The sequence below is a fragment of the Lathyrus oleraceus genome, chromosome 6 (assembly GCF_024323335.1).
Source record: "Lathyrus oleraceus cultivar Zhongwan6 chromosome 6, CAAS_Psat_ZW6_1.0, whole genome shotgun sequence".
NCBI classification, from domain to species: Eukaryota; Viridiplantae; Streptophyta; class Magnoliopsida; order Fabales; family Fabaceae; genus Lathyrus; species Lathyrus oleraceus.
In genome coordinates this window covers 474,655,182-474,667,698 of record NC_066584.1, presented here as the reverse complement: position 1 = coordinate 474,667,698, position 12,517 = coordinate 474,655,182, and the positions used below count along the sequence as shown (strand labels likewise).

Below are 12,517 nucleotides of genomic sequence, written 5' to 3'. Positions count from 1 at the left end.
TGCGAAGCGGCATTCTGGCCTTTTGCGAAGCCTCCTCTTAAAATTTAGTAATCTCGTAATAGGTGATGCTACTGAAATTTTATTTTTTAAATATTTTTTTTCTACTTGTACCAAAAGAGAATAAGATAATATTATAAATCAGTTGAATTCGGTATTTATTACTCAGAATTTTGTTAATATTTATCTGTCCACTTAGAATTTTGTTAATATTTATCTGTCCACTTAGAATTTGTTCATATTGCATTTGCAAATTGTGCTGCATACTAATATCACATTTGACCTTCTCCCCTTTTTCCCTTACCACTACGCGCATTATACTAGTCTCATCATTCTATTTCCAGCACAAACACCGGTCAACGAGTCTCAAACCGACACACGCACTTGCAACTTTCACTTCATTTCTTCAAATACAATAAACAACATGCACATTCACTTCAATATCGTATATACTATTCTAATTCAATATTATATTCCACTAACTATATAAATACACTTATACCTTCCTTCAACCCATTCAAACCGAAATACAAACACCTTTGTTTTCTCTCTTCAAACTACCAGCTCTAGATATATTAATTCCAACAATATCAAATTAGGGTTTTATTTTATCATATTGTGATGGGAAATTACGTTTCATGCACCTTAGCTCCACCATTGATGAGGAACGCCAAAGCTACAAGAGTAATCCTTCCAACCGGAGAAGTCAAGCAATTCAGAGAAATCATGAAAGCCGCGGAGCTTATGTTAGAGAATCCAAACTATTTCTTAGTCAATTCTCGTTCTCTTCGCATTTCTACAAGATTCTCTCCTCTTGTTGCAGACGAAGAGCTGGAACTCGGAAGTGTTTACATATTTTTTCCAATGAGAAGACTCAACTCTGTCGTTACGGGGGCTGACATGGCGGTGCTCTTTCTGGCGGCAAATTCTGCTGCGAAACGGTTACGTGCCGGAAAGACACGTGTCCAACCGGACGAGAGTTCGCGTGGTGGTGTTAATAATGATGAAAACGACAGCGTTCCGAGATTGAGTTTAGAAGGAGTGGAGTCAGGATTTAGCTATAGATTAAGTTATTGTAGATCAAAGAAACCTATTCTGGACACTATCAATGAAGAACCAATTACCTCAAGATGATAGGTTTAGGTTATTACTATCAATGTTTCTTGCAAGAGGTTAATAGAATTCGTTACAGAAAAATTTAGGTTTTGATAGAGATTAATTTGGTTGATTCATACAATAAGCTTCAAAAAATTATGGGGTTGTAGGTGTGTCAAGATATAGTATCATTAGTAGGTAAGAAATATTCATTTGTGGACTAAACAAGTTTGCGCGTTATAATCATGCTATGATATTTTATTGGCAACATGGGATGGGGTTTATATTTAGTTAATTGGATGGACAGTAAAATAACATGTACTTTCTCGTTCTTGCTTTGTCTTAAAGAAGATTTAAGTGTAAATCATTCAAAAGGATAAACTGCTTTTTTGGACGGATTCAAAAGGATTGTCTTAGACTTTGTAATAAAATTATAATAAAATAAAGAAATAGATGCTCAACAACTCCTAAGTTTTGCCTCTTACTTGTTATCAGGACTGGTCCAACACATTTTCAAGTTTAATATGAAATTTAAGATCAAATATTTTTTATATAGTAAAAATATTTTTTTTTAAATTACTATACTTTTGACTTTTTAGGATATAAAATTATCATATTACTAAAATCAATTTTATTTAACATTTGTTTCATTAATAATAAATTTTTTAAAAAATCATAATAAAAAAAACATTGTCAAAATTTCTAAAAAAATACTTAAATATCAAATCTTACATAAAAGTTTGTTTCATAAGTGTGGTTTTAAAATTAACAATCACATGATTGATATATATATATATATATATATATATATATATATATATATATATATATATATATATATATATATATATATATATATATATATATATATATATATTGTAAATGGTTGTTATTATTATATATTTTAAATAGATTTAATTATTTAATTGGCATGCAAATTATCTTAAAAAATAATTTATTAAAGATGGCCATGCTTGTTACCCTAATTCTTAAGTCTATTTCTCCTCTTTATTAATTGATTTTAGATTTACTTTGTTGGTTGGTTCTTTATATAAATTAATGGTGAATGTTCTAGCTACTAGACTAGGGGATGTTATGGATGAATTTATTTCTCCTAATCAATGTCTTTCTAAAAGATATAATATTGGTGGATGGTGTGGTGATTAAATGAAGTGATTCATCTGACTAAGAAAGCTAGAAAGTTTTGTAACATTTTAAAAGTGGATTTGAGAAGGCTTATAACTATGTAAGTTGAAATTTTCTCTTGGTCAGATTTGGATTTAGTGATGAGTGGAAGTCTTGGTTCAGAGCTTGTGTTTTTGCTGGGAATATCGCAATGTCGTTCAATGGTTGCCTAATTAAAAAAAATATTATTCAAAGAGGTCTGAAGCAAAAGGAACCCCTAACATCTTTCCTTTGGTGACGGAAGGACTAAGTGGTTTGACATGACTATTGAGTTAGGTCTTCTTACTGGTTTTAGAATATGAGTCTCCGATTTGGCTGTATTTCATCTTCAGTATGCTGATGATATCTTATCATAGCAGACCCATCTATTAAAAACCTCTCGACTATTAAAGTTATTATTAGGGGATTTGAATTAATTTTCTGGACTCACAAATGTGGATTCTGATATTACAGATTCCGCTATTGACTTTCTTCTTTGTAGACTTGAGACCATTCATTTTAAATATTTGGAGTTGTCTATTGAGGCTATCCATTGTATAGGAATCACTTCGGACCACTAGTTAATTTCTTATCTAAAAGGCTCATCTCCTATAAGAATATGTATGTTAGTTTGGGGTATGGTGGTTTTGCTTAATTTTTTGCTTAATGTTATCCTAATTTTCTTTGTGTCTTACCTAAAATTGCTTGAAAAGTTTTGGAAGAAAATAATTCAAATCTAAAGAAAGTTCTTATGGGGAGCGATAACGAAGATTTTTTAAAATCTCGTGGATTTGTTGAGATGAGATGTGTAAGCCTAAGAATAAAGGTGACTAAGGGTTTTGAGATCTGTGTCTGGTCAATTTAGCTCTTGTTGATAAATGGAGGTGGTCTCTTATCTATGATGACTCTAATTTTTGGAAATATTGTCGATCTATGTGTTTATAGGTTGATGTTTGCATCAACCTGTTTGGTTTTGATGTTGACGAAGATCTAAAGTGAAGTCTTCACCAAAAGCGTTGATCAAGTTTATCTCGTGTTAATGGTGACAACACTATGAGGTGAAGTCGTCATCTGATGTGGTGATAAAGTTGCACTCAAGATATCAAAACTCATATGATATGGTGATCTGGTGCTTGGAGATCAAGATGTTAAAGCCTATATTTGAAGGACAACACATAATTTTAAGCGTCTTTTAGTGTAATTAATGAAGACCTCTGATTAAGCAGTGTGTCTGATGATGATGTCTATCTTAAAGAGTTATCTCATGCCTCGATAAAAGAATATTCAATGTTCTAGTGAAGTTATAAAGTCAAAGATAATGTAGTAAAGGTCCTGAAGCTTTAGACTTGTGCAAAATACAAAATGTGAAAGTTCGTCGAACTTTCTGGTTTTATAAATGATTCGTAATCGTTATGTGTACCATTAAAACACCAACAACAAAAATTAATTTGTTTTACTTGAATCCTTAATTAATTATCGAGTACGCATATTTGTAATCCTTAATTAATGATTGAGTCCATTTAATAAAAAATGCATATTTGTGCAAGAAGAGTGTATTATAAATCAATTCAATTTGATATTTATCAATCCACTCCACTTTGATTTTTGTTAATACTGCATTTGCAACTAGTGCAAATTGTGTTGCATACAAATATCACATTTGACCTTTCCCCCCCTTTTTTCCTTGCCATTACGTGAATTACATTAGTGTTTACATGTGTTTTTAGTAAACAATCACGAGTTTTAGTTTACTTGTAGGATCGAACTCGAAAAACCTAGACAATACTTTGTGTAAAACATTTTTAGAGAATGTAATGATGTTTGAATAATTTATAATGCAAGTAACAAAAGAAATAAAGTGAAAGCGCTTAAATTAAGAAAATAAAGTAAACAAATAAAGAATAATATAGCAATATAAATGCTTGAATTAAAACTGGAACAAATGTTCAAACATTTCTAAAAAACTCTTACCTCAGTGAATCGGATGTATGAGTTCTAAAGAGAACAAAATGAATGTGAATTCTGATTACAGAGTCAAAATTTGCATATATACTAGGTACATTATCAATTGTCAACAACAGTTATCTCTTCATAATTCAACACATATGATGCTATGTGGGCTTTCGTCTTCTGATTTATTTCCATGTGTCATTGGCACTTGAACAACTTCAAACCACTACTGTCATACCCCAAAATTTGCCCATCGATCTTGCCAAACATTCTCGAGGCACCCTAGCTTATTTTGCAAGGCCCTGACACTTAAGGAACAAAAGCCCAGTTCACGACAGGCCCAATCCAGAAAATGGCCCAAACTCGCTCGCTCGCTAGGCGAGCAATTCCTTCGCCTAGCGAACCCCTCGTTATGACACTCGCCCCAGCGAAGCGTCAGATCCAGTAAAAGCCCAAACTAGCTTGCTCGCTAGGCGAACAGTTCCTTCGCCTAGCGAAGCTTGCGAATATCAGAATTTCTGGGCTTCATTCTGAGCCCATTAGGTCATAGCCAGAGCACTATAAATAGCCAAGCCTTCAGTCACGAAAAAGGGGAAGAAAAACGGAGACGGGAGAACGGAAACGGAAAAAGGAGAGCCCTAGTGTCATACGGTGAACTGACTTTTTTTGTGTTTTTTAATCGCAATGTCGCGGATAGCAAGAGTCGCCACCGACTTTTCTTTTATCCAATAAGGAAAGGTGGAAAAGAACAGGAAAGACCTCAATAGATTTTGGGTTCGGGAGGTACATTATACAAAGGGAAGGTATTAGCACCCTTTGTATCCATGGTTATCCATGGGCTCTTAATTGCTGGATCACTTATATTTTTGTCTGAAAAGTGTTGGTGAATTGTTTAAAAATGTTTCGAAAAGAGAGTTTAACTTTGTAATGATTCTCGTATGAATGTATACAAAGTATTTATCTCGTTTGATTTTGAAAAACAGTTTAGAAAAATATAACTTGGTAATGATTCTAGTATGCATGTATACCAAGTGGTGATTTTCTAGGACTTGCAAAGTGTGAGGGGTGGAAAATGTTTTAGGTTATGATCCAGTAATTGAGAGTTATACCTTCCTAAGGTCGTTATGGGCATTTCCTATCCTTATGAGGGTAAAACTGTCCTTACTATTGAGAAGTAAGTAGTTTTATTCTTTGGATGTAAAAGGGTCATTGTAGGGTCATCGATAGGTCATTGAAGGCAACAGTTGTGAGGATACCTTAGCATTCGAAGGGACGATCATCATTTAACCGTAGGCTACACCGAAGGGTCATCGAGGGACAAAATCGTATTTTCGAAGGCAACATCCGAGGGACTATGATTTATTTTATGATGATCTAATCGAAAGGTCTTTGCTAGGTGTATCCCCACATTCGCGGGACATGACCATAATACCGTAATCGTGGGGTAGCAAAGAGAGGTCCAAGATCACTCATTTAAAGGCAAAGTTTTACATTCAATTAGATAGCTGTAATCAAGTAGGTAATTAGGTCCATATTAAAACCAATACATTAAGAACAATTAAGCCATTGGGGCGGATCTTCGCCATAAAATACATTAAAATCAATTGGGTAATTCAGAGTGAATCTCCATAAGGGTATCCCACACATGAGGTGGAATACCTGGCCGGCCGTTTCTTCGAGGATAGATAAGCCTTTATACAATTCAACACACAGATTAGAGCATCGAGATAAAGTATAATTGAAAGTTGCACCATAAAATAAACACAACAGCTATGAACTCAGGCCAAATGATGCAGAATTATAATAAATCATGATTAGACAAACATAAGATAGAACAGCAAGGAAATGAAACAGCCACTGTCCCGTTCGCCCCTGTTTCGCCTGGCGAAGGCCTAGCGAATACTCGCTACCGGCTCGCTTAGCGATGTGCTAGCGAGCGGCTGCTGGTTTTGAATTTCAGAACAGTATAATCTCAGCATGCTGCAAGCCTTGTGGTATTCAATTACAGAAATAACATGGTCACACATTCGGGATAGGCATGCATATTTAAACTCACATGCAAAATCTAATTACCTATCCAAAAATTCGATCATGACGCATTATGTATTTAGAGATTACAACTTGGAAGCATAAAACAATAGTGACGCGCAAACCTGTTGCAGCTGAATTGTAACACTGAACTGGCAGATTGCTTTTGGTATCGGGCGGAGCTGGGCGGCGGTAGCTTCGGAGCGAATGAGCGGCCTTCAGGGTTTCTTTACTCGGAAGCTTTCAAGTTGATCTCCAGGGTTTCTATGCCAGGGTTTCCGTCCGTCTTCCTCTGTCCATTTTCGTGGCTGAAGCTTGGCTATTTATAGTGATTATGATGACCTAATGGGCTCAGAATGAAGCCCAGAAATTCTGATGTTCGCAAGCTTCGCTAGGCGAAGGAATTGCTCGCCTAGCGAGCAAGCTAGGTTTGGGCTTTTACTGGATCTGGTGCTTCGCTGGGGCGAGTGCTATAACGAGGTGGTCGCTAGGCGAAGGAATTGCTCGCCTAGCGAGCGAGCGAGTTTGGGCCATTTTCTGGATTGGGCATGTCGTGAACTGGGCTTTTGTTCCTTAAGTGTTAGGGCCTTGCAAAATAAGTTGGAGTGCCTTGAAAAGTGTTTGGCAAGATCGATGGGCAAATTTTGGGGTATGACAGCTGCCCCTGTTCAATATTCTTGAACCGAGAGAGTAGAATGGTATGTGCACCATTCGTGGTCTGGAGGTGGAAGATTATTGAACACTAGAATGCCCCAAAATTTTGCGTTTGTCAATTAGTCTTGATGGAGATGGGCTTAAAGATGCCATCCAGGAAGTTTGATGATGGGAGCTTCAGATTGTGTCGTACGTTAGACGATATTTGGAGACATGGGTGTCATACCGGGTCATACGCTAGACCATATAGTGAGTCATCCATTATGCTGTCGACTTCACTGGGGAGTCGGGGTGTGCTATACGCTGCTAGGGATAAGGGATCAGAATGGATCATATGCTGGACCGTATCTGAATACCAGAGTGAGCTGTTCGTTAGGCGGATGACTTTGCCGAGGATGAAAAATCAGAATGGATCGTACGCTAGATCGTCTTTGAGTTGCAAAATGAGGCCTCCCTTAAGCGGGTGATTTCACTGGGGATAGAAGATCAGACCGGATCGTATGCTAGATCGTATCTGAGTTGAAGATCCAAATGGGTCTTATGCTAGACCGTATTGCAGGACGAGCCGTCCGTTAGGCTGTGTCTGATGATGAAAGGGGGTAGTCGTATGCTAGACCACAATTCAGAAATGTACCTGTCACTAGGTAGCATCTGAGTAGCAGAATGAGCCGTCCATTAGGCTGAATCTGCTTATAAAAGGGGTAGTCGTACACTAGACTACAATTCAGAAATGTACCTGTCACTAGGTAGCATCTGAGTAGCAGAATGAGCCGTCCATTAGGCTGAATCTGCTGATAAAAGGGGGTAGTCGTACACTAGACTACAATTCAGAAATGTACCTGTCACTAGGTAGCATCTGAGTAGCAGAATGAGCCGTCCATTAGGCTGAATCTGCTTATAAAAGGGGTAGTCGTACACTAGACTACAATTCAGAAATGTACCTGTCACTAGGTAGCATCTGAGTAGCAGAATGAGCCGTCCATTAGGCTGAATCTGATGATAAAAGGGGTAGTCGTACACTAGACTACAATTCAGAAATGTACCTGTCACTAGGTAGCATCTGCGGAGATGAAGGTCTAACTGGGTCGTACATTAGACCGTATTGGAGTAGTTGAAGGTCAGAATGGATCGTACGCTAGATCGCATCTGAGTTGAAGGAGTCATATGTTGAGCTGAATCATAATGAACCGTGCGCTAGGCTATGTCTGATAGTATTTGTATATGTTGTATTTGCAATAAATGTCTGGGATGGGCTTATAGATGCCATCGTTAGGAGGATGTCAGAATGAATGTTGACATGAGGTATATCTGAAAGATGTAGTTGAATCCTGAACGTAATTGATAAAGATGTCCGTCTGAATGGACCTTTGTTTTGATTGTATCAAGAGGATAATAAAGTTAGCTTCATGCCATGTCATGATGCATGAGATGCAAATGTCGTATGCATGCGTGTGCTGTGAAATGATGTGATGAGTGAATTATGCGTCTGAAATAAATGCGAACATTGTATGCATGTATATGTTATGAAATGATGTAATGAATGCACTATGCGTCTGAAACGTTCTTCCAGGGGACTCTACTGGGGAAATAAATCTAGTCTTCTGGTCGGAGATATTTATATTGATGACCCGGTCTCAGCTGGGGGTATTTGCCTTCTGTCTGATGGTAGAAACATTCGACAGAGCCTGGCCGGGGGTAGAAAAGATGACCAGTTTGTCTAATGATGCCAATTTCTTCTCGAGAATAACTGGCGTTGCCGGGGAATAGAATTAGCAACGGATTCATTGGGAAGCGTGATTAGACCTTTTCCTCGATCCTGAAGTCGTGTAGTAATTGCCCTTACTATTCTAGGCATGCATTTTTTGTAAACATTGATCATATTCAAATGCATAAATCAATTCAAATTAAATCAATGGACGTTTACGCAACCAAAACAGAAAAGGTAAAACAAAAGCATCTTTTTGGAAATGAAACTGTATTGATTTTGAAAGAGGGCCTGTAAACAGGCAATTCGTGTACAGGGAGACAGAAATCCTAGTAAGAGGAAATTGTCAGGCAGACAAAGAGAAAGCTATGCATAAAAAGTCCTATTGATTTTAATTCCACTACTGCCATTATGTCTTCAAGCATCTCATCTCCTGCTGTCGGATAGAAGTGATCGACTTGTTTAGTCCTTGGAACATGGTTGAAGCTGACAGAGAACGGGACATAGTCATACGCTTTAATCCCTAATTTTTGCCTGGACCGCCTTTTCAGGTTTTCAGTCCACCAGGATACCCTTTTTTGCCCAAGCCGCCTTTTCAGGTTTTCGACTTGCCGGGTGTACATTTTTATATGTTTATCCCTAATTTTTGCCCGAACCCTTTTGGTTCGCCGGGATGCCCTTCTTTTGCTTAGGTACGTCGACCTAGCGGGTCTCTTTTATGCGTAGTATTTTTTAACTATGTCCGCGTTCACAGGATGCGGGAAGTCTTCGCCATCCATTGTAGCAAGTGTCATGGCTCCACCGGAGAATACCTTCTTAACCACAAATGGCCCTTCGTATGTGGGAGTCCACTTGCCTCGGGGGTCCCTTTGTGGTAGGATGATACGCTTGATCACCAAGTCGCCAATTTGATACACCTGTCTCTTAACTCTTTTGTTAAATGCCTGGGTCATGCGCTTCTGATATATCTGCCCATGACAAACAGCCGCAAGTCTCTTCTCATCAATCAAATTTATCTGATCGAGTCGAGTTTGAATCCATTCATCTTCATCTAAGCCCGCCTCTTTCATGATTCTTAGAGAGGGAATCTGAACTTCCACCGGTAAAACGGCTTCCATTCCATAGACTAAAGAGAAAGGTGTTGCCCTTGTCGAAGTGCGCACTGAAGTGCGATAACCATGGAGAGCAAACGGTAACATCTCATGCCAGTCTTTGTACGTTACTGTCATCTTTTGTATGATCTTCTTGATATTCTTATTAGCAGCTTCCACGGCGCCATTCATCTTTGGCCGGTACGGGGAAGAGTTGTGGTGTTTTATCTTGAACTGCGTGCAGAGTTCAGTAATCATCTTGTTGTTCAAGTTAGTACCATTGTCCGTGATAATTCTTTCGGGGATGCCGTATCGACAGATGAGATTATTTTTGATGAATCGTGCCACCACATTCTTGGTGACAGAAGCGAATGAGGCTGCCTCTACCCACTTTGTAAAGAAATCAATAGCAACGAGGATGAAACGATGTCTGTTAGAAGCCGTAGGTTTAATCTCTCCAATCATATCAATGCCCCACATTGCAAAGGGCCAAGGTGCTCTCAACACGTTCAATGGAGCAGGAGGCACATGTACTTTGTCCGCATAGATCTGGCACTTGTGACAGGTTCTGGAGTGATGGTGGCAATCAGTTTCCATGGTAGACCAATAATACCCTGATCTCAAAATCTTCTTGGCCATTGTATGTCCACTAGAATGGGTCCCGAAGATACCGTCATGCATGTCTTCCATAATCCTGTCTGCTTCCTTTCTATCCACACAGCGAAGCAGAGTCGAGTCATGATTACGTTTGTATAATACTCCATTGCTCAGAAAGAATTTAGCGGAGAACTTCCTCAGGAATTTTCTGTCATTGATGGATGCCCCTTCAGGGTATTCCTGAGCTTCTAAATATATTTTTACTTCGTGGAACCAAGGTTTCTCCTTTACTCCCTCAGTGTTAAGTCCATAACAATATGCTGGTTCATCTAACCGTTCAATAGTGATCCTGGGAGCTTCACTGTCCCATCTGACTCTGAACATAGATGACATGGTAGCTAATGCGTCTGCCAACTGATTCTCTTCTCGTGGGATATGTTCGAATGTAATCTCTTCAAAGTATGGGATTAATGTCATCACCCGCTCTCGATAAGGGATGAGATTTGGATGCTTAGTATCCCATTCTCCTTTGATCTGACTGATTACCAAGGCTGAATCTCCGTATACACTCAAAAATTTGATTCGCAGGTCTATAGCAGCCTTGAGTCCCAAAATACATGCTTCATACTCAGCCATATTATTGGTACAATGAAAACATAGTCTAGCGGTGAAAGGTGTATGGTAACCCCCGGGAGAAATAATTACAACACCAACACCATTGCCCAATGCATTAGAAGATCCATCAAAAACCATAGTCCATCGGGATCCCAGTTCGGGTCCTTCATCCGGTCCAAGTTTTTCATAATTAGTAACAAGCATGACATCCTCATCTGGGAACTCAAAATTCATAGATTGGTAATCGTCCACCGCTTGATGAGCCAAATGATCAGCTAGCACGCTTCCTTTGATTGCTTTCTGGGTGGTGTACTGGATATCATATTCTGTTAAAATCATCTGCCATCTTGCTATCCTCCCGGAGAGAGCGGGTTTCTCAAATATGTATTTGATGGGATCCATCTTAGAAATCAACAAAGTGGTATGATTCAACATATACTGTCTTAGTCGGCGAGCAGCCCAGGCCAAAGCACAGCAAGTTCTCTCGAGCAGTGAGTATCTTGTTTCACAGTCGGTAAACTTTTTGCTCAGGTAGTATATGGCATGCTCTTTTCGACCAGACTCGTCATGTTGCCCCAATACGCACCCCATTGAATTTTCTAACACGGTCAAATACATGATTAGAGGTCTTCCTTCAACTGGTGGTATCAGAATTGGAGGTTCCTGGAGATATTTCTTGATTTTGTCAAAAGCTTCTTGACATTCATCATTCCATCTCATATCTTGATTTTTCCTCAGTAGTTTGAAGAGGGGTTTGCAGGTAGCGGTCAAATGGGAGATAAACCGGGCAATGTAATTCAAACGTCCCAAGAAACCCCTGACTTCTTTATCTGTACGTGGAACTGGCATTTCTTGAATAGCTCTCACCTTAGCCGGGTCAACCTCAATTCCTTTACCACTGACGATAAAACCCAAGAGTTTACCGGATCTTACTCCAAAGGTGCATTTGTTCGGGTTCAATCTCAGCTTGTATTTCTTCAACCTCTCAAACAATTTGTACAAATGATCGAGATGTTCTCCCTCAGTATGAGATCTGGCTATCATGTCATCCACATATACTTCTATTTCTTGATGAATCATATCATGAAACAAAACCACCATAGCACGCTGGTACGTTGCCCCGGCGTTCTTCAAACCGAATGGCATTACTTTGTAACAGAAAGTGCCCCATTGCGTCACAAACGTAGTTTTCTCCATGTCCTCAGGTGCCATCTTAATCTGATTATAACCCGAGAATCCATCCATGAAGGAGAATACTTTGTGTTGAGCGGTATTATCTACCAGAACATCGATGTGCGGGAGTGGAAAGTCATCTTTGGGACTCGCTTTATTCAAATCTCTGTAATCTACGCACATTCGCACCTTACCATCCTTCTTCGGCACTGGTACCACATTAGCAACCCATTGAGGATAAGAAGTAACGGCTAGAAAACCGGCATTGAATTGTTTCATAACCTCGGCTTTGATTTTCTCAGACATTTCAGGACGCATGCGGCGAACCTTTTGCTTGACAGGACGACAGTCTTCCTTCATCGGCAGACGATGCACTACTATGTCAGTATCCAATCCCGGCATGTCTTCATAAGACCAAGCAAAGATCTCTACATAGTCATGTAACATC

At 38.9% G+C, this 12,517-nt stretch overlaps 1 protein-coding gene across 1 annotated transcript; it reads left to right on the top strand.

The window, feature by feature from the left end:
- The first annotated feature begins 390 nt into the window (after positions 1-390).
- LOC127097955 (uncharacterized) lies at positions 391-1,586 on the top strand. Its single transcript, XM_051036453.1, has one exon. It carries the CDS (start codon positions 619-621, stop codon positions 1,129-1,131), a length of 513 nt encoding a protein of 170 aa, XP_050892410.1. The 5' UTR covers positions 391-618; the 3' UTR covers positions 1,132-1,586.
- The last annotated feature ends 10,931 nt before the right edge of the window (positions 1,587-12,517 follow it).

Excerpts from the sequence above, each read along its gene's own strand:
- LOC127097955 (XM_051036453.1), top strand. The coding sequence starts at position 619 with ATGGGAAATTACGTTTCATGCACCTTAGCTCCACCATTGATGAGGAAC.